The sequence below is a fragment of the Callithrix jacchus genome, chromosome 18 (assembly GCF_049354715.1).
Source record: "Callithrix jacchus isolate 240 chromosome 18, calJac240_pri, whole genome shotgun sequence".
In the NCBI taxonomy this organism is placed as follows: Eukaryota; Metazoa; Chordata; class Mammalia; order Primates; family Cebidae; genus Callithrix; species Callithrix jacchus.
The window spans coordinates 30,203,995-30,227,259 of record NC_133519.1 but is presented as its reverse complement, the minus strand read 5'-3'; the positions used below and the strand labels follow the sequence as shown (position 1 = coordinate 30,227,259).

Sequence of the window (23,265 nt, the reverse complement as noted above, 5' to 3'; positions counted from 1 at the left end):
CTTGCTCATGAAATACCACCAACTTAGACAAACATTTTTCTTGGGTGTCTTAAATATGATTTGTATAGGAGATAAAGAACAAAGGAGATAGCCAGAAAACGTTGGTTCCTTTTCTAAGGTCTGCTTCTTCTTTTTCACCACAAGCAAACAGAGTATCTGATCTTTATCAAGGCAGGAACTTGAGCTGCCCAGAGTTTCTGGTTTAGTCAATCCTTTAGGAATGGGAGAACGCATGTTCCTTGTGCAGTTTAGGCACTAGTGGCTTCCTGGATAATCCAAGGATCTTCAGGGCAAACAAGTTATCGTACATGTGGTCAGTACTTTATAGATTTTATTGAATTGGGAGATGCTGTTATAGCAGGGTTTCTCAACCTTGGTACTTTTGACTTTTTGGGCCAAATAATTTTTGTTGTGGAGGGCTTTCTTGTGCACTGTAGGATACAAAACAGCATCCCTAGCCTCTACCCACTACAGGCCAGTAGTACTTCTCCAATGTGACAAGCAAATTTATCAGTTTATCACTATCATTCCATTGCCCCTACTTTCTTTTTAACTTGCATATTAATCATTTGAAACTGTTTTGGGGTGAGACAAACACTTGCTTCCTGCAATAGATGAGAGATGAAAGGATTTTATTGTCATATACTAAGAGAGTGGAATCAGCAGGTAAATGGAACTGTTACCTAATTACTGACAGAAAAAGCAGTTTAGGGTGAACTCCTTTTAAACAAATATTAACACCCTTTGTTTAATTTCTCTAACATCAAATTAACTTATATCCAAGAATTACGGAGTGGATCAAATCATTCAGTTCTTTGGGAATATAACTAACAACCAATTCAACTTAGAAGTTTCATTAGGAAATTCCGCGGCTCAAAATTAGGCATTAGTTGGGGCATTTTACTGAGGGTGTTTTTCCTTATGGCCACATAAACAATAACTTAACACCCGCCTTAAACATATTTCACATTAAATATGCCATGTTCCAAGGCACAGACAACTGCAGACTCCGTCACGTCAGCGGCATAAATACTTCGAATGGGCATGCTGTCCGTTAGTTAGTATTGAGAAATGGTCACTTATTACTCCTAGGTGAGTGTACGTGACTGCCTTCTCCGCTTTCAGTGAACCCCAAGACTTGGAGCGTCTGTGGGTGCGCGTCTAGTGGGGACAACTTCTCCCTTCCGACTCGCAGAGAACCCAAAATTCGAAACCAACATAACGAAAACCAGAGTTTCTTCACCTGCGGAACCCGGCGAGAGGAGAAATTATCGCAGAAAAGAAAAAGCAAAAGGCTTTCCGCTCCAACCAATCAGATGAGAGAATTCTTGGCACTCCCCTTTACATCTACCAGTCAGCATCTAGCTCACTTGGCCACCGATTGACACAGGGAAAGGGTCTTTAAATTTTATTAGTACGGCTTCCCTCGCAACCCTCCTTCCGTCATTCTAGGCTATTCCACGAACTCTGCTCAAAAGAGGAAAACAGTGCAACTATGCCAAAGCTGATCAGTCTCGCGGTGAGCAGCGAAATTATAGTCTTCCCCAACAAAACCATGGGTTCTAGGAGGGACAGGGAAAGAGAAAATCGGGTTCTGGAAGGCAAACTACCACTCCCAAAGGGCCTTGCGCGGACTCAGCGCGCGCGGGCCGACGGGCGGGCTTTTGTAACGGGGAATGCTGAGGGTCACGGGCCTCCTCCCGACTTTCTGAACGCGAAGCAGCTGGTGGGCGGGACCTGGGGCAGGCGGAGCAGCTACGGGGTCGGCTCCGAATCTCTGTGGTCTCCTCCCTCTGGCTTTTCGCCGGCGACGTCGAAGGGGGCGTGGCCTGCGCGGACTCGTGGTGGGTGCGGGCGCCGCGGGACGTTGGTGACGCGTCCCTTTCCAGCTCAGCGGTGTGTGAGGTGTCGCGGCCCCGCCGGCGATTGGCTGTTGAGAGGCGATACGCGGCGGCCGTTGGTCACCGGCCGCCTGGAGCAAGACCCGGGGAGGGCGGGGAGGATATGGGGCGGCAGTGGCGGCGGCGGCGGCTGCAGGAGGCGGGCGTGGACGAGCCGGCGGCCGCAGGAGCGGCAATCCCCGGAGTCCTTCTGTGAAGCGTCCCTGTCCGCGCCTCTGTGGGGCCCTCGGAGAGGGCGGCCAGGACGCGAGCTGCTGAAGAGCCGCTCCGCCAGCGCCACAGCCCTTAGGACTCTCCGTCCCATCCTCGCGCTCCTACTTCGGCTCCTCCATCTTGGCCTCGGCAGTGGCGGCTGCCGGGAGGATGTGCCGCCTTCTGGCAGGGGGAAGAAGGAGGAGAAGATGAAGAAGCATCGGCAGGCCTTGGCCCTGGTCTCCTGCCTCTTTCTTTGCTCTCTTGTCTGGTGAGTAGCCGCGACGACAAGGGAGTTCCCTTGAGGGAAGTAAGGAGCTGCCCAGGTCACACCCCCAAGTCATCTCGGCTTTTAGGGTCCGGGTGTCCAAGGCCCCTGTGGAGGGACAAACTGCTTAATTCGCGACTCTTCCTCTGGTCTAGTAGTGCTCTGTGCAGAGATTTTCATGGTGTATTTTGGAATTTACAGAGACTCAGTGGGAGAGGAAAGCACCAAGTGCCTTTGTACTCAGTTCTACCCCTGAGAGACCGTGCGGGGTTTGGGCTGGGTGTTCAGATCGGTGGTGAGTTGCTCCGATTTGCCGCCAGTCTTTGCGTTCCTAGTGTGATAAGGGCATAAAGCACGTCGGATGTGATAACGTTTCGGACGTGCGATCTTAAAACGTGAGTCGTCAGGAAGGTAAGAGTCATGTAGAAGCATGGACATTTCTCGCACAGTGCTTGACCCCAAGTACACTTGGGCCGCTGTTTTTGGAAACTTGGGGGGTGTGTTTGTAATGAAGCACCTTTTCAATTGGTTTGGTGGAGAGGGTGTCTTCAATGTAGAGTGTGTAGTAGTTTTTGGTAATGTCCCTTAGTAAGGGGAAGGTAAATACTGTATTGGAAGGCGGGAGGACTGCTTTGTCGCTAAAGCACTCCCTAAGTTTTATGGAGTTTCTGTTAATACCAGGCACGTGTAGATTTTATTTGAAGAGCAGAGAGAACTTGTAAGTCTACGGACTGCCGTCAGTGTACTTGAAAAAGCCATTATTTTCTCTCCTGGAATTTCTTCAAAGATGTGTGACGATTGATGACTGAAAAGATGCTTCTTCAGTCAAGGCGATTTGCTCTTTGTTATATTAAAATAGAAATTAAGTTTACTGTTTAGCTTATTTCTGCAAAAAACCAACAAAGTTTTCCTTTTTATGGATGCCTAATGGATTCCAGAGGCACTGAAATAGTAGAGTTGTCGCTCATATAAAATAATACATAAGCAAGGGGAAGAGAAGACACTTGAGTAACTAAGGGATTTTGATTGGAAGGATGATAGAAGTTTTCAAGAACAAAAAAGAAATTGACCTCTTACCTTTCTTTCTGAATCCTTTTAATACCTCCCTTCCGTTTTTAATAAAATTCTCCTCTTTCTACTTACTGTGTTGGGCACGGTGAAGTGTTTATAAGAGATAAATCCACTCACCTTATTTTAAATTTAAATTTGTAGGTAACGAAGCTTGCGTTCATTTTCATCTCTTTTGGGGCTGTGTAGTTATTTGTAGATTGTGTATTTTCTTTCCTCTTTCTCCTTGGTCTTGCCCATCTTTAAACCGTGTCGTTATTTATCAAAACTTCCTGAAATGGCTAATTAAGGAAAAGGTTAACACGTTCCTTCAAGTTTAAAAACACAGCAGTATCTCTGGCTTTTTTTAATTGGATGGTGAAAACGAAATCAAGCAATAGAATGTGTTTGTAATCTAAGTTAACCCTGCTTCTGTTTCTTTTGGGAATTTCTGGCTATCTTTTGATTACTAACCCTCAATATGTTTTCTCACCTTCATTCATTAGCTATAGTGAAGAGATAACGACGTTAGGGGGAAAAAAATAGGTTGGCCTGGTATTGAAAATAGTAGTAATAAACTTCTGTAAAGTTTTTAACTCCTAGTGAGAACAATGGATATGGAGACTTTAAGAAAGTAGTGTAAATATTTTAAGAAACTTTAGCTTGAGAAACTGTTGGGTTAGTATATTTTGAGATTTGTTTAGACTGCCAAATTTAGAGACATTTTAATTATTATTTAACAAAACAATTAAAAGGCGTAAAAAGAAGACATTAAGGCTTAAAGGTTTTTTTTTGAAGGGTGATGAAAATGAGATTGGAGAAGAGGAGTACGTGGTGATGATTGGCAAAGGATATGTTTTGTCTTTGGAGCCTCTGCTTTCTTGCCAGGCTGAAATTATGGCACTGACTTATTGGATTTCTAACTTCTGCTACAATCTGGTGTGGTATTTCTTTTCTCAACAATCCCATCCCTTTTAACAGAAATGGCTACCAACAAGTCCTAGGGTTAAAGAAAACATTTTCAAGAGTCAATGAGTGCCTTTTAGTAGCCACTTTTGTCTCTTGTTATTCACAAATTGTCTCAGAATTTTGTGATCTATTTCTGTTTTGTGGATAGTTTAAAATATTCTAATTTCTAAGGGTTCCCCTCTCATGCTACCAGTATTACTGTATTATGTTTACTATCATAATTCTATAGATCTTGATTATGTCTCCCCTCTGTTTTGTCTTTTAGCCCGCAGTACTAACCTTAGATTATGTTAACAGAAAAACCATTTCATCTATTTCGGTAATAATTTTTGTTGCTATTTTTTCCTTTTCCATACTTTATCATTTTTGTTCAAGTAGTAGAGAGTATTCTAGGCATAAATGCACTATAGCTGCAGCACAGAGCAGTGATAGCTAATATTTATTGTCAGCTATCTCTGTGTCAGGCACATGATGTGTTCTTGACAATAACATCTTTAATATTCATAAGAACCCTATAAGATAGGTATTATTATTAACTTCCTTTTGCATTTTACATGTGAGGAAGTAGAGAAGTTAAATAACTTGGATAAGGTTAAGCAGCTGTTAAGCTTTGGAGCTTAAATTTGAACCTAAGCAGCGCAGGCTCCTGACTACCATAGGTCAGAAGGCCTGTATTTTATATATGTGGCTCCATTATTTACTAGATATGTGTTCTTTGGACATGTTATATAACTTCTTTGAACCTTAGATGTTATATCCTCAGAATGGGAAAATTGATCCATTCATACAAAGTTGTTAGGAGGATGAAGTAATACAAATGACAGATCTTTGTGACACAGTAACAGTGTATTATGTAAATATTTCATCATAACATTATTCAACCAAATTTTTTCTCATACCTACTATGCCAGATGTTTTTATGAGTGCTGAAAATCCAAGAGAGAGGGTCAGCAGCTTGTCTTGGTTTTAACACTGGAAGTCGTATAGCCTAGGAATTCCCTGCATTAGTTTCCTATGCCTGCTATGACAAATTGCTGCAAATTTAGTGGCTTAAAGCAACACACATTTATTACCTGACAATTCTGTGGATGAGAAGTCCAATATATGTCTCACAGGGCTAAATAAAGTTAAGAAGTCAACTGGGCTGGTTCTTTCTAGAGGCTCTGAGGGGAGAATCTTTTTCTAGAGGCTGCCTGTGTTCTGCGGCCCCTTCCTCACATCACCATTCCAACCTTTTTCTTCAGTCCTCATGTCTACTAATGACTTGTCCTCCTGCCTCTTCTTCTTATAAGGACTATTGTGATTACATTGGGTCCACCCAGACATTCCAGGATAATCTTCCTGTCTCATAATCCTTAATTTAATCACATCTGCCAAGTCTCTTTACCTTGTAAGGTAGCATATTTAGGGATTAGGATGCAGACATCTTTGTTGTGGGGAGAGCATTATGCAGCCTGTACCCTATACCATACTCCCTCAGTCCTGGGCGAACTGGGAAAGCTGCATCACCCTAAAGAGGGAAAAAAACGTAGTTAGTGGTTATTCTGGGTGTGTCCCCTAATTAGTAAAACCTTATGCATGCACCTTAATTGTTTATAAGTTATATACATGTGCCAATATGGTAATAGTGTATTAGTATATGTAATAAATTAATGCAAGTTAGATATTTAAGAAAAATGAGAAAAAATAAGTTCTGTTAACAGTACCTTTTGCTCATTAAAATAACAATTTTTAGTGAGAGCTGTGTGATTGACCTACTAGATTATTTTATGTTGTAGTATAGAAAAGGAATAGCTTCAACTACTTCAGAGTCAGCCCTGTCATTTTCTTGTTGGCAGTGCTTGCATTATTAAATTCTTTGCAGGAAGTTTTTAAAAAGCTGCTTCCCGATGTTATGAGGGTCAGTTTAGTTAAAAACCTAATAATTCCTAAGTCTATCTAACTGGGCAAGCATAAACCACAGTGAATCATGGTGTGCTATTGAGTAAAACAAACCCATTGTTTGTGGTACTTCCACTCCTTCCCTGGATTTCTGCCAATAGTTCTTGCTGTTCTTGATGTGTGACCATCAGACCAAGTATGAATCCTTAGTAAAATTTATTTTTTTAAACTAATCAAATGTATTCTTCCTTCACCCCAAAAGATCATCTTGGAGAAGCTCATATTTAGATTTTCGAGAAGTGTTTGAAATTTAAGCAATTCTCATACATTTGACAAATATAATATAACAGGTACTTACAGAGATTTTTAGGAACAGCAAAGGAAGAATTCATATCCTACTTATGGTTCTGTCACTAACTATATGCCTTTGACAAGTTACTTCTGTGAACCTCAGCTCTCATCCGTAAAATGGTCTGCAGGATGGATAGTTCACAGAGAGAATTTTGTTTTAGGCAGAGAGAACACTCTCATTGAATTATCTACAGTGTTTGTGTGGAGATATGGGAAAGGAGGCTACAGCTAGGTTTTGAAGGAATTTGATTATCATGCAGATGAATTCGGATTCTAACCATCTGACCGAGGATGAGCAAGTAAAGAAGTTTAAACAGGAGAAAGGAGCATGAAGTCACGTGGATCTTTTAACTAGATAGCTATGGAGGATAAAGTGGAATGTAGGGGGTCCTACATTCTACTTTTGAGGTAGGGGGTCCTAAGTCGTGGTCCCACTAGGGGAAAGTTGTTATCTAAATCAAGATGTTGGCCTTTTTGACCTTAGTAGTAATTTTTCTGAGTATGTCAGCCCAGTTTTTATCAGTTAAAGAGGTTTATTTCCTGGTTCGTGATTATATTTCTGTACCCTTTTGCTTTTTCTCTTATAATTGCTGTTCTATTAATATGCGTAAATGAGTGGAAAAATTTAAAAACTAGAACAATATACAAGCTGTCTTTTGTTTTTTGAGGTGATGAATAGAACATATTGGAAACATATCAATAAAACATATTGAAAATTCCCCAAAAAATCTGGAGAAATTTTTTTGCTTGTTTCTGCTTCTGTCTCTTAACTTTAAAGGTTCTGAATCTATTTCTTTCCTGAATAATATTTGAAATAAATAAAATAATAAAATACCCGCACTTCTCCAAATCATTTAATGCCTTTTTTTCTTTCCTTGAATAAACGAATGAAAGATGACATTTTAAAAAATGATTTTTTTTTTTTTAGTGAAACTTAATGTGAAAGACTAAGGCAAAAATGGGTATCTTGCTCTGGGATATATATTCCAAAGAAAGGACCTGGTATTGATAACAGGTGTTGGGTCATAAACTGTCAGATCCCTTCAGACACATTAGATGAAACCAGCTTGCCTTAGTAGGAAAAGGTCTGTGAAAGAAGGTATGTGACATGTTTGCATAACATTTGAACACTTGTGTTCAATGAAAGACAGCAAATAATGTGTTTCATGTTGTTCCTTCATGTTATTAAACATTTGAGGATATACTGGAATGGAAGCAGGTAGTAGGGTTGACAGGCAATGGAAAAAAATAAAAGGCATCAACTCTTACTTTTGAGCATTGGTTATTTCATTTTTCTTTCTTTCTTTTTTTTTTTTTTTTGAGATGGAGTTTCGCTCTTGTTACCCAGGCTGGAGTGCAATGGCGCGATCTCGGTTCAGGCAATTCTCCTGCCTCAGCCTCTTGAGTAGCTGGGATTACAGGCACGCGCCACCATGCCCAGCTAATTTTTTGTATTTTTAGTAGAGACGGGGTTTCACCATGTTGACCAGGATGGTCTCGATATCTTGACCTCGTGATCCACCCGCCTCGGCCTCCCAAAGTGCTGGGATTACAGGCTTGAGCCACTGCGCCCAGCCTTCATTTTTCATTTGTTCATGAATTTGTACATTATTCTTTCACTTTTCTCAATAATCTGAATGGAAAAATGAATCAATATGTATAATTAATATTATCATACTTATAATGAAAAGGGAACTTAGAAAAAATTTAACTGCTTTATTATTCTCAAGCCATCTTCAAATGCTAACACCTATATATACGTGATACTTTTGTTTAGTAGTTTATACATAACTGGAAAGAAACAAAATCTCTGTACTTGAAACTTAGCTATATATTTCAGATTATACTTTAGTGCCAGTTCTATGTTATCTGTTTTGTTTTCAAGATCATATTTTAGAGTAATTTCAAAAGTAAAATTGTGCATGTCACAAGGAAATAGGAAATTGCTCTTGAATATTTGCGTATAAGAATATTAATCCTTTGGGATGAATTTGTTTAATAAATGCAAGGTTTTTTTTGAAAGAAGATTTGGTTTTAAGACTTTATTTTTATAATGAATTGCTAGTTAAAATTATTTTATATTTTACATAAAAGTGACACCTAGCTTTATTAGAAAGTATTTTATAACATTAATATGGTTATATAATAATATTATTATCATAATAATAATAATGAACCATATTAATGTTATAAGCTAATTTTGTATTATTATGTAGTGTCTGTAAACTACTGGGGAAAAAACATATAAAGGCTAAGAACAATAGTAAGCACTGCTATGTAAGCTAGTCATTGACTCTAGATACCTTGGTAATTTGTTGTGTAGAAATAAGATGGACTGTTTCAGAGTTAAAAATAGGAAATTATAAATCCACTTAAAATGTTATTTGATTATCCACAATGTATTTGGTGTGGTGAAGGATACAGAAAAATTGTGAGACTTGAGCTCGGTATATAAGCTGCTCGTTACAATACAGATAGTGGTATAGTGCAAAAGGCATAAAACTACGTCAGAGCTTGGTTGTAGACCTTTCTTTACATTATTAATATGAACATTTATTGAGTGAGTATTCTCTTATAAGTACTAAATACTATTCAGTGAAATATAAGCTAAATCATTTTATTCTCTGTATAGCTGTTTTAAGACAGACACTCCATTTTAAAGATGAGGAAAGGGGACACAAAGAAATTAACCAGCTTGCTCAAGTTCTCACAGCCAGTGAGCAGCAGAGCCAGAACCTAAGAAGGCCAGATTCTGAGCCTGTGTTCTCTCAACCAGTATGCTGTGCTGCCAGTTGACTGGTAGATGGTCTTGGACAAGTTTCTTCACTTTTTCTAGTTAATAATTTTAACTGGCAAAGTGTCAGTTATTTTTCATCTGAAAATGTGGGTGCCTGGATTGGCCTAGGAAGGAATGGACATTGGAATTGTTCATGAAACTTTTAAAAGAAATACACATACCTAGGATTCTTACCTTGGAGATTTTGTCAGTAAGTTTGTGACACTTTTTATGCATTCAAGTCTGTATTCTGTATTAGATGAATTCAGGTTTTTTTTAATATGTCTAACATTTTAAGGTGTCTGATTTTAATGTTAGTAAACAACACAGAAAACTGAATTACATAGTAAGTGCTTGAAAGGAGAAAATGAGGGCCAGAGTTCTGAAGGAAGGCTTGACTTGGGTTTAAGGGAAATGTATGGTTTATAAACTCTGCTTCTGTGCAAACAGGAGCTTCATAAGCTGAAACAAGATGTACTGGTATTGATAATATGAATAATAGCTATTTCTTTGTCTGTGCATGTGTATGTCTGTCTGCCTGCCTGCAGTGGGTAGATGGCACTGATTGTCAAGGAGAAAGAGAGTCAATAAAAGAGATACTCTAGTTGATATGGGTGGGAATGGTAGTAAACAGAAAAGCCTGAGGAGAAAGAGATAGAGTTCAGAGATTATGATAGATTTTGCAAGCCAATCCAAACAATTAGATAAGAAGATTCAGCAAGAGAAGCGGTGTGAGAGCATAATTTTGACGTAATTGCGCTAGATATATTTTAGAGGAAAGAGACTTAGAGGGATGAATACAATTGGCTTTCCACATCCACAGTCAACCAACCTCAGGTTGAAAATATATTTTAAAAACAATAAAAATATCAATACAACAATAAAAATACAAATAAAAACAATGTAGTATAACAACTATTTACATAGCATTTACATGTATTAAGTTTTAAATCACCTCGATATTTATATGAGAGGATGTTCATAGATATTTTAAATCACCTCCAGATGTTTTAAATCATCTCTAGATATTTATGTGGGAGGATATGCATAGGTGATATGCAAATTCCATTTTATATAAGAGACTTGAACATTCTTAGATTTTGGTGTCTTTGGGATCCTGGATGCAACCCCTTCTGGATACCAAGGAATGACTGGACTGAAAAGCTCTTGGAGTAATTGAGGCTTGTCATAAGAAGGACTTAATCTTGGCAGTAGAAATTAAGAAGAGGGTACATTAAATAGAGATGTTTGAGGAGGTAAATGATTTGGTTTTGTGAAAGGTTGGCAAGCTGGCAGTGCAGTGCAGCAGATAGCAGCATTAGGCTAGGAATCTAAAGAACTGGATTTTAGTTGGTTTCTAACCAAACTCTTTATTCAACATCCCCTTTCTGCCATCTATCTCAATACAAAGAGATATTTACTTAGGCTTCTATGTGCTGTAACTTGTACAGGATTCTGGTGGACAAAACAAAGTAGCTGCTTTTTTGAAGTACACTGTTACCAAGAGAATACATTCTAGGGCCTAAAATTATGAATCTGTGAAATAAAGTTCAATGAGAAAAGAAATATTAAGCATTTTTTGTTTGTTTGCTTGCTTGTTTTGACTTGGTCAACTAGAAGAATTGGTGGTGGTCAAAAAGAAGTGAAAGAGTTGGCAAAGGGCTTGGAAAGGGAAGGAGCTGTTAGTTGGAGGTGAGTGGAATATCCAAGTGGAGACATTTTGCAGGCAGTTAAAAATGCAGATTTGAACGCAGATAAAATTTGGCCTGGAGTTGTTCTCATACAGAAGAGGTCCCCAATCCCTGGGCTGCAGACTGGTACTGGTCTGTGGCCTGTTAGGACCTGGGCCACACAACAGGAGGTGAACAGCAGGTGAGTGAGCAGTACTGCCTGAGCTCCACCTCCTGTCAGATCAGTAGCATCAGATTCTCACACAATCATGAACCCTATTGTGAACTGCTCACGTGAGGGATCTAGATTGTGGGCTCCTTATGAGAATCTAATGCACTTCCACCCCGTCCATTGCAAAATTGTCTTCCACAAAACTGGTCCCTGGTGCCAAAAAGGTTGGAGACTGCTGTCATAGAGGGAATCATTTTTGAAAGAGAACATTGGACTTTTGAAACAGAATATTGAACTGTAGGTAATTAGAATAAGAAAGGTGCCGAGCATTGTAAAGCTCTGAAAGGCAGGAGGAAACTGGAAAGGATAGATGGCAAGAGATTTAAGGAAATCATTTGAATGGTCAATGATATAAAATTTCTTAGTTAAGGTTGGAGAGCTTGAAAACCGAGAAAAGGGCCTTGTCTTCAAAAGAGGGAAGTGATTGATAGCTTTTAGGAGTGGAGAATAGAAGATATTTGGAGAGCTGGTAGCATGAATTTCACTCATTTGTTTGGCAGCCAGGAGACACAGAAGAGTACTTAAAAAAAAAAGTTAACATGTAGAGTAACTTGATACTTGTATGCTGCAACCCATTCTACACAGTGCCATTGCATTTGTCTTACACGCAACTTTGATTATGTCAATCCCCAGTGAAATATCTTTCAAAGGCTCCTTGAAGAATAAAACTTTAAACATTGATAATTTTTAAATACCTGCAGTCTGACCCATACCTACTGCAGCTTTATTTTCCACTTTTCCAAATGGAGACTTTCTGTTTTAGCATAGTTGATCTGTTGGCCTGGTAGTAATTTATTTGGGGACTATTTCTGTAGTTTCTAATTGAAAATTAAGGTAACAAAAATATGGTTACTTGTGTTTTAGAGGCTAAGTACACTGTACTCAATTTCTGAAAATATATTATCAAGTATAGTGTATGATTATTTCCAGCATCTTAGAGGACAAATTGTATTGGCTGAATTTCTAATGGTAGGTTTAGATACAAAAACAGAACATATCACATTGTTTAGTAAGTGCTTCTCCATGTTGGATCAATGAAATTATAGGCTAATTTAGTGAAACAGTTTTCTAATAGAATTTAATATGTGGAATATTAAGCTAAGAGAATCCAAGACCCAATCCTACATCAGAGTGAAGATTAAAAGTCAGAACCACTGAAATGCAAAGGTTTAATTAGAAAACAGACACAGGATCATAAAACTTTCAGCTAAGCTGTATAATTGCATGTGATTTGACTGTGGACTGTTGAAGCAGCCAAACAGAGTAAAAACTGCAAGGAGAAAGAGGTCCAGTGTGCTCGTACCTGTTAGCAGATAGACCAAGCAGAAGAGAAGCAACTTTAAAAGAGCTCCAGGCTGATACATGGTTTAGAAGAATATCTGTCTTTTAATAAAACATTGTAATGGAAAGAAAGTAGGTTGCTTAAGCAAAGGCACTAGAGGCCTGGTGATCTCTTGGTCTTGTTTTACTACCAGTGTTTAACAAAAATGGCTTCCATATTGTTCACCCATTTCCCACAAGTTTCTCAATGCTTATAGGATTTCTGTAAATTTTTTTCAGATATCAGGGAAGTAATACTCAACCACAATTTTCACTGTTAACTTTAGCCCTACTTCGCTAATTGAGTAGCTGGCACTATGTTTCTGTACAAGGGATTCGTTTTGAATTTGTGTTCAAGAAGCAATTCTTCATTACATTGTTCAATTCTTTCTTTTACCACAAAGTCTTTTCTGATTCTCCTTTTTAAAGCTCTTATCAAAAGCTTTTCCATTTGTAGTCAAAGTAGGAGATCATTGTACTGGTAACAGGGCAGTATATTCTCTGCCTTGGAGTTGCTTTGTCTGTGCAAAACAGAAAAATAAACAGTTAATTTTAGTTCAGTGTGTATGTGCTCTGGTAGAGATAGCCAAAGGGCTGTGGGAATTTAGAGAGGGGCCAGCCATCAACCCGATTGTAGAAATCAGGAAAATATTTTAGACCCTTACTAGTTTATTGCCCCAAGAGAGAAGAATTATAGGTATTTAGTTAGGTTTTAGATAGGAGTGGGAGCAGGTACAGAACATTCTTGAAAGAGGGAATAGCATGCACCAAAGACATGAGACAGGCATGGTCTATGTTCAAGGAACTACTACAGGTAGTTCTGTATCACTGAAGCATAAAGTGAAAAGCAGGGAGAGTGGCAGGAAATATGAAGCTGAAGACTGAGTAGAATTTTAGAGATTTTTAAATAGCATGTGGAGAGAAGCTTGAGTTTTGTCATGTAGTTAATGGAGTCTATAAAAGTTCTTATGCAGGGGAATGGTAATGTGATAATCTACTGTTATCTACTTTGGCAGAGGTGTGAAGGGTTGATTTGCAGAAGTAGCAAGTTAGGAATTAGGGAGGTCTGTTAGGAGGTTGCTCTAGGTAAGAGGTAAGGGCTTGAGTTAAGGCAGTCAGAATGGGGATTGAGAAATGATTTAAAGAAATTTAGAGTAAAATAAACTGGAGATGGTCAAGGGAGGGTGAAAGCAAAGGAGTAGTCATATATGTTTTTCAGGTTTCTAGTTTGAGGACTGGGTAGATAGCAGTACCAAAGGGTTGGATCAAGGATATGGGAGGAAGAGATTTGGAAAAGGAAGTTAATGTATTCAATTTTGGATTTAGTCGTTGTTGAGATGTCTTGGAATATGAAGGAAGAGAGATGCAACTTTTAAATTAGCTTTATTCTCAGCATTAATGTAGGGTATCATAGAAGGTTGTTAGGAATGGACTAGTTAGGAAAAGATAAGGGCTGAAGATAAAAGTTTTGGTAGCCATCAACTAAAAACCATGAGAGTAGGTAAGTCTCCCAAGTAGAATATAAAGGCCGAGATTCAGAATCAGACCCTGGGAGCATGAGAATATAAATAGTGAACAGAAGCAGCATATGAAAGGAGGCTCAGAAGCGGGAGTCAGCAAGAAATGAGAAGCAGAAGTGTGTAATTTGACAGGTCAAGGAGGAGAGGGTTTCAAGTGAAAACAGAAGTCAGAGGTATCACGTGCAGCAAGGAAATCAAAAACTAACTTCTGCCACACTGTACTTGTCATGGTGGTACAAAGCGGGCAGAAACTGGATTGCAGCAGGCTGAGGACTTAAGTAGAAGTTGAAGAAGTTGAGATTACAAGTATAAACTACTGTGAAATTTTATAGGTGAAAGTAGATAGAAAAGGTAGTGGCTGACAATAACTGACATTTCAGTGCATGTTGTATGCCATGCTAAGCATAGCATATACATTTATTTCAGTTCCTCCTAATAACTCCATTTTACGGTGTTGGTATTGAGTTGAGGCATACAGGCTGGCTGGCTTTGCTTCTTTTTCTTTCTTGAGGCAAGGTCTCACTCTGTTCCCTAGGCTGGAGTACAGCAGCATGATTACAGCTCACTGCAACCTTGACCTTCCCAGGCTCTGGTGATTCTCCTTCCACCTCAGCCTCCTGAGTAGCTAGGACCAGAGGTGTGTACCACCATCCCTGGCTAATTTTTGTATGTTTTGTAAAGACAGGGTTTTGCCTTGTTGCCCAGGCTGGTCTCGAACTTCTGGGCTCCTCTTAAATTTGTTCATACTCTTGGATTAAAGTATTAATCTAATTTTTACAAATAAGGAAACTGAAGCTCAGAAGTTAAGTAACTTGCCCATCACTCACTTTGCAAACTTAGATCTTTTCTCTCCAAAGTGTGGGATTTTTCCATATTGCTACATTTCATGTTTAATATTTTCTAGCCAACAGTTCTAAGGAAAGGTAAGAAGATATCACTGATACATTCACTCAAGAATTGGTGATAGTAGTCAAAGCTATTTACAGTGTAATACAAAAAGAAAACAATTACCACAAAGGAGAAGTTCTGTTTAATTACTTCATGATTTTCATAGTGGCAACAAGTGATAAATATGAAGGCCATGTAGTGTAGTGAGGCCCAGGCTTCAGAGTAAAAAAGATCCAAGTTTTAACCCCAGGTTCCCACTTATTAGTTATAGGATCTTCAACATGTTATAAAACCTATATAGGCCAGGCACAATGGCTGACACCTGTAATCCCACTTTGGGAGGCTGAGGCAGGTAGATCACTTGATCCCAGGAGTTCAAGACTAGCCTGGGCAAAATCCCATCTCTTCCAAAAAATACAAAAATCAGCCAGGCATTTTGGTGCTTGCCTTTATTCCCAGCTACTCTGGAGGCTGAGGTGGAAGGATCACTTGAGCCCGGGAAGGGGGAGGCCACAGGCAGCTGAGATTACACTGCTGCACCCCAGCCTGGGTGACAGCGAGACCCTGTCTCAAAAAAGAAATTACCTACAGCAAAATGCACAGATCTTAACTGTATAGTTGGATCAGTTTTGACATATGCATACACCTGTGTAACTCATACCCCATCAAGACAGAGAATATTTTCACCACCCCAGAAAGTTCTCTCATGTTCCTTTCTGGTGAGTCACCCAAAGGCAACTAGTGATCTGATTTCTGTCACCATGGATTAGTTTTGCCAATTCTGGAACATCATCTAAATGGAATTATACAGTATTTACTCATGTGTTTGACTTCTTTTACTCAATGTAATGTCCAAGATTTATCCATTTTGTTTCCTTTGTCGTTAGTTCCTTTTTATTGCTAAGTGGTAGTACATTATATGAAAATACTATAGTTTGTTTATTCTTCTGTTGGTTTTCTGGGCTGCGTCCAGGTTTTGGCTACTAGGAGTAAAAACTACTAGGGATATTCTTGTATGAGGCTTTTTGTGGACATAGTTTTCGTTGCTCTTGAGAAGTACCTAAAAGTGGAATTGCAACTGCTGAAACAGATGGATATTGTATGCTTCTCAATGCAATATCCTGAGAAAGTTGCAACATCACTTTAATATCCTGAGAAAAACACAATGAAGGATTCTGACTGAGAATACCTAATCTGAATCTGGTCATCATGATACCATCAGACAAATCTCACATAAGGACAATACTTTTTAAAAAGAAAAGGGACTTAGCCTTCAAAAATGTTAGTGCTGTATAAAATAAAGCTCCAGAGCTGTTCCAAGTTAAAGAATGCTGAATAGACCTAACAAATGCAGGACATGATCATAGATTTAATTCTGTACTGGAGAAAGGAGGAATTCTACAGAAAACATTATTGGATTGACAAAATTACAATGTGGACAGTAAATTTTTGTGTCAGTGTAACATTTACTGAAGTTGATAGCTGTATTGTAGTTATGCAAGAGAATATTTCTATTCTGTGGAAATAGATATCAAAGTATTATAGAGGTAAATTACTGGGAGAGAGGGAACAGAGAGAAAGAGGGAGGATGAGTGAGCATGAACAAATGACAAATAATGGAACAAATTAAGTAAAGTATTAATAACAGGTTGATACAGCTAAGGCATTTGTAGATTTTTTGTGTGTGCTATGCTGCCTACTCTTCTGAAATTTAAAATTATTTCCAAATAAAAAATTTAAAAACTGAGCTTGGATTTTCTCCTGTGTGTGAGAAGTTGATAGATACATTCAAGTTTATTTGTCATCAGTCTATTTCAGTTTTTTCCATTCCTTGTGCCAGTTTTGCTATTTTTCTAGAAATTTATCCATTTCTCCTGTTTTCAAATATATTGGCATACATAGTTTATAGTATTTTATAATTTTAAAAATCTGTTTTCTCTGTGGTTATTTTATTTTTTTATTCCATATTTTGTTAATTTCCATCACTATATTCCCTTGATTGATTTTGTCAGAAGTTTGTCAATACTTTCTTCAAAGAACCAACTTTTGATTTTCTTAACTTTCTTTGCCATTTTTTGTTCTCTATTTTAGCAATGTCTGTCCATGTATCCTTCATTGTTTCTTTGCATTTTTACTGTCTTTTATGTTTTTGAGTTCTATGATTAGCTCTTTTGCTTTCAGCATTTGTGTTAATGTATTCAGAAGCATAGTTTTCCTGCTGTTGTCTGTCTACATACGACCAATTTTGATTGGTAGTCCTTTGCTGATTATTTCATAATGTTGTTTCCTCTTTAACCTAAGGATTATTTTGCTACGTATTTCTTGCTTCCAGCTTGGGATATTGTTAGTTGTCTTTCTGTTTCAGATTTTGTTGCAGCATAGTTATTAGATTTTGAGTTTTCGGAATATGAAGCTTCTTTTGAGGCTTTAGTTTATGATCAGTATTTGGGAAATATTCCATATTCCAAGAATGTTTTAATTTGTATTTGGTATAAAATTATATATCTTTGATTGAGCTTATTTCTTTCATGGGATGTAAATATCATTTTGTCCACTTAATCTGTTATTTGGTGAGGTAATTTAAAATGGGCCACCATAAATTTTGATTATTCTCTTTCCACCAGTAGCTTTGCCAGTGGTTGTAGAATATATTCTACATTGTTAGGTGCATACATAGTTGTAATTCTTTTCTTCTTTTTACTCATAGATAATAAATCACTGTCTTAGTAACATAATATTTTCCATCTTGTTTTGTTTCTGTTAATTAAAATGGCTACTTTGTTTTTTTCATATTTTCTTACAACTATATTTACATACTCAAATTTTTAAATGAGTTGAAAATTACCCCAAATGTTTCCTAACATAATAATTGGTACTTACTGGGTAATGTTACACGCTTGTGAATTTGCTTCATTAAAACTCAGAGGAAAACAACTCATTTGAAAGTGACAGACTCCAGTTAAGTTTTATTAGCCAAGCCTAATAATTGCAGACTCTTTCTCTGCAATTATTAGGCTTGGCTCATTTGCATATTAGCTTATTCTTTATTGCACATTAACGTGTCTCCCTGGAACTCATTGTTGCATTATTTTGCTAGATTTATTTGATAGTACGATAAAAGCAATTGTTAAGATACCTGGTTCAGTAATTCTGTGCTAGGCAGATATAAAAAGCTGTCATTCCAAGCCATTGGTTATCATTTTAAGAAGGTGTTTTTTTCAGTCACTTTCACATTAAAGAATACTTTCTCCCATAATGAAATCTCCCTTGGCAATGAAAGAATGTTTTCCACTTTCTTAATGAAGTCTTCCTTGGCTCTTCAATTACTATATCTAGAAAAATTTTCCTGAGTTCCTCTCCTGTTCTTTGGTAAGAAAGAATTGATTTCTCTTTTGCCCTAACACTTAAGTATTAACCATTATTTTTTGAAACACATAATTGTAACATACACCTTTAAAATGGCAGGATGCATAGAAGTATTAAAGATTATAGGTTGCCACAACAATAAAGACTTGTCACCATACATTCAAGTTGAAAACGTTCCTTCAAGAAAAAAATATAGAAATACAATTTCTAAAATGAAAGCAGTAGGTTGAAGAAGAGATAAAATCCCCAAAGTCTTTTAAATCTAGGTAGGCATTTTATTTCCTCTAGTATTATCTGGATGCTTCTGATAAACTAACTTAGGCTGGTTGCCCTCTATTCCTTGTTTACAACTATCTTCCTGGGATTTCCCTTTCTAGTCACCCTAGGGATTTCCTTTGCCTCTCTTATCTCAGTTCAATATTGCTGTAATTACTGTAGTTTCATATAAACCTAGTCTCCTGATATCAGAATATTCTTGACTATTTTGACTTACTTTTTATATAAAAAGTCTCCCTTTTTACCACCTCAGTATGTGGTTTTCAACCTACCCTTTTATATTATTTCGAATTGTGAAATTGACATTTTTTCCAAGTAAAAGGATTGTCACATATTGGCAATTTCAAACAGTTCTACTTAATAGGAGATTTCTTGCCAAATTTCTATCTGGGCATGTCTTTGTTTCTATTGTAAATGGGTACTTGTTATGGTTTGAGAGAGTCTGTTGATTTGCTTCTTAATTTTATACTTGGGAATATAATTTTTATATTAGGACTTCTTTTAATAGGTGATTGTTTTGAATTTTCCAGTTATATAAAGTCATCTGCAATTAATGCAGATAAACTCATTATTTGGAACTACAGATAATTTTACTGTCTTTTTTTCCATTTTTATGCCTCTTTTATCCTCATGTTTTGTAATGCTAATGATAATGGACATTCTTATTTCAGATGTATATAGTTGTACTTTTAATTTTTTTAACTATAATATTGACTTTTAGTTTTATGTATCATATATGTATTTTCCATGTTAAATATATAGTTATTTCGGTTTTGTTACTGATTCTTAAAACATTGATGGATGTATAAGTTTATCAGATATTTTTCAGTGGCTATGGATATAATCGTAAGATATAGTTCCTTGATATTTTTGCATAGCAAATCAGTAGATTTTATTATATTGAATCAGTTTTGAATGTCAGAGCTGAACTCTGCTATGTAATAACTGTAGTATATTTCTCCTTTGATATGTTCCTAGAGACTTTGTTTTTTATTGTTTTCTATGTTATTTCATAAGTACTATTAAGCACTGGTATTCATTTATGTGTGTGCTCTTTCTGTTAATTTTTGATATCACTGTTAGGTTCTCTATGCTAAAAAAGTTTGGAAGCTTCTATGTTTTTAAACAGTCGAGGTAACGTTAGGATTATCTGTTCTTAAATATTTGTTAGAATTTATAATAGCTGGTACTTTCTGAGGAGGTTAGCTGTTTGACACCTTTCTCTGTTCCTTCTGTGATAATTATCAGATACTTCTGGTGAAGACTTTCCTGTTGTACTTTTGTGGAATTCATAATGTCTGTCTTGGAATGCTAATAATCATGTTTATGTTTTTCTTCTGCGTTTTGATTTTCATCATTAAATTGTTAAAAGGTGTTAGGATAGGAACTGTTTATTGCCTCAAATTCTAGCCCATATAGAAATATGTCAACTTAACAACTTTTCTTCTTTTTCTTTTTTTGTTTGTTGTTGTTGGTGGTGCTGGGTGTTTTACAGGCTTCCCAGCTGGCGTGTATGTTGTAAAGAGAGTTCTTCAGCTTCAGCTTCATCCTATTACTCTCAAGATGACAACTGCGCACTACAAAACGAAGATGTACAATTCCAGAAAAAGGTACTTAAATAAAGTTAACATTATAATTTATGTGACAGCTTTCTGAGGATGTGTGAAAACATTCAGAATAAAAGTCATTTCAAAAATACTATGCCATACTTTTTGGTAGAGATTTGTATTTTTTTTTTGCTATTACTCAAGTAATTCTTAAATTACGATGGCTCAGAGATATTTATATGTTTATTCTTGTTGCTTGCATTTGGAATTTTGTAACGTCTTTAGTCCTATAGTAGAGGGTAGTACATGTTTAGAGAGCCGAAAACAAGTGATTTGTTTTTAATGATCTATAATACTTACAGTTTTTAAAGAAACCCCAATCTTGCAAATTAGAAACTATTAGAAATGAGTATTCCAGGGAGAATCTGCAGTCAGTGGCTTTGTGGTTTGTTTTATATAATTAGGTGTAATAAATATAAAGACTCCAAAAAACCTCATCACCTTAAAATATGTATTATTTTACCATTTTAAATGATAAATGGTGAGTATTGACTTGATTTGGCTTTTGCCTTGAACTTCAGTGTATTTATTTAAAATTTATTTTTATGACATTTACTTTCAAAATGCTTCATCAAAAAGATTAAATCATGTATTTAATGTCAATGTATTTATTTAAAATTACTGAAGTAATTTATGTTGAATAGAAAATATTCATTATATATGTCTCATTCCTCTTCCCAAAGGAACAACAGTTTGCTGTTTCTTGTGAAAATGTTTTGACCTTGTTCTGTGGGTGTAAATACACCTTTATATATGCTCACATATTAATATTTTTATTTCCATGAAAATGTCATATAAATATGTTATAAATTGACATCCCCCTTCTCCTCCAGTGATATCTCATATATCACCTTTTCATATTGATATATTCTGAACAGCTGCACTTTAATTTTGTTATATAGACATATTATTGTTTATCAATTTTTTCTTTATCGACAAACGCATTTTGTTCTCTGCCTTAATGTACACATGTGTGTGTATCAACACATATTTACAGTTACATACTTGAGGAGTGTTTTGGCATATTTAGAATGGATTGTCTAAATTTAAGTTATGTTGAATATATTTCTGGGATGGAGCATTTAAAATTTTGAAGACTTGCCACATATCTCCAAAAACACTATAATTTTATATTTTCACCCACAGTCTATAAGATTTTGATTTAATTCCTTTTTCGATGAAGCATTTTGAAAACAAAAATCATGATAATGAATTTAAGCAAAGCATTAAGGGGGAAGTATATTCTTTCCATAAACATTTAGATACGTAGTATGAGCTAGATAGGCTTAGGGAAACAAAAATTGAATTTGAACTTTTATGACAGTTACACTCTAGAAAGCATAAAAGTATTAGAAATTCTAACTTAAATGTATGTCAAAAAAGATGAAAGAAAGAGCTTTATGTTCCTTCATTTGTCAGATACTTACTGAAATTTACTAGGTGCTTAACACAGTGCTAGATGGTAAGACTAAAATGTTTATTAAAAAATCAAACGAAGTTCTTGAACTGATGTATTGCACATTTTAAGTGTTGTGGCAGGGAGGGGATTCAAGGAAATAGACAATAATCCTGAAAACAAATGAAATTAATTAGAGGCATATGTACACAAGTTAGCTTTTTGGTTTTAAAGTATGTAAAGAAATCGTCTTCATATTGCTTTATAACTGTTTTGTGAAATGGTTTTATTAGGTAATTTTTTTTGTTGTTGTTGCTACATAGGATGAAAGAGAGGGACCTATTAATGCTGAATTATTGGGAAAATCAGGTTCAAATTTACCAATTTCTCCAGAAGAATATAAATCAAAAGATGACTCTATTATGGATGTTCAAGTAAGCTATGTTACTTTGATTTTTAATAATATGCCCTTTCAAACTACTTCACAATATTGAAAACCTCTGCTTGGTCACTGTATTGTGTATTGTTCGTTTTTTCACTTTGAACTACTTTGTTAGTTTTTTTCACTTTGAAGTACTCTGTAACTGGACTTAAGATTACTTACCTGTTAATAGTACTACTTTTGAGAAAATGTAAAATTACAGATATAATAATAAATGTGACTAGTCTCTTGGTAGTAAAAGTTTGAGTATAAATCTGTACTTCTTCTTAGGTTCTGTTTTGGTTTATAATGGTGTATCTTGTCTCTTCAGATTTTGGGATGTTAGGAAATTTTTTTCTGACCTGAATCACTTGGAACAAAAGGAAATATTTTTAATGTAGAAACCAGAGTATTTTGATACCAAGATTTCCACTTATTGTGGGTAGGAATAGATAATTGGTTAAAATATGTTTTTTCCCTTTCTCTCATGTTACATTCTGACTATTGTTTTATTTTGTGCACCAGAATTTTGAAAAATACTAAAAACTAGTGTATATATATATATATACCATAAACTGATCAGAATGCTGAGGTATCTGGAAACCATTTAATATCAGTAATGAGTGAAGGAATTGGGGATATTTGATCTGGAGGCAGAGGACTAAGGAAAAATGGAAATCGAAAAAAATACAAATTTCAACTCAGAATGAGGGAGAATTCTTTTTTTTAAAAAATACAGCCTTAGCTAATGATTTTTTTCATTTTTTATTTTTTAACCTTGCACTTTTTGCAAGAGCCAGGGCTATTTTATAACTTACTGAGTTATCTAAAGTGATATAGTTAGTTTCATTTTATTGGATTCTGGAAGACATTTGTCAAGGGTTTATGCATAGGAATAAGAGAAAAGTGATACCTGTAGCCCTTACAATTTTCTGTAAGTGTCAAATACACATCGGATTTTGAAGACTTAATTAAAAAATAATATGTAGGTTGGGCACAGTGGCTCACACCTGTAATCCCAGCACTTTGGGAGGCTGAGGTGGATGGATCAGGAGGTCAGGAGATTAAGACCATGCTGGCCAACATGGTGAAACCTTGTCTTTACCAAAAGTACAAAATTAGCTGGGCATGGTGGTGAGTGCCTGTAGTCCCAGCTACACTGGAGGCTGAGGCAGGAGAATCGC

The 23,265-nt window shown here is 36.5% G+C and overlaps 1 protein-coding gene across 4 annotated transcripts in view; it reads left to right on the top strand.

Annotated features, from left to right (window-relative positions):
- Nucleotides 1-2,004: 2,004 nt before the first annotated feature.
- The window catches only part of SUCO (SUN domain containing ossification factor), a 76,574-nt gene continuing 55,313 nt past the window's right edge, over nt 2,005-23,265 (top strand). For all 4 annotated transcript variants that reach the window (XR_013529531.1, XR_004736671.3, XM_035280272.3 and 1 more), the window contains exons 1-3: nt 2,005-2,364; nt 20,153-20,267; nt 21,984-22,094. Coding sequence is in view for 2 of the 4 variants with exons in the window: in XM_035280272.3 (XP_035136163.2) it covers nt 2,303-2,364; nt 20,153-20,267; nt 21,984-22,094 (288 nt within the window). In the remaining 2 variants the exon portion in view is untranslated. The remainder of the gene's footprint in view (nt 2,365-20,152; nt 20,268-21,983; nt 22,095-23,265) is intronic.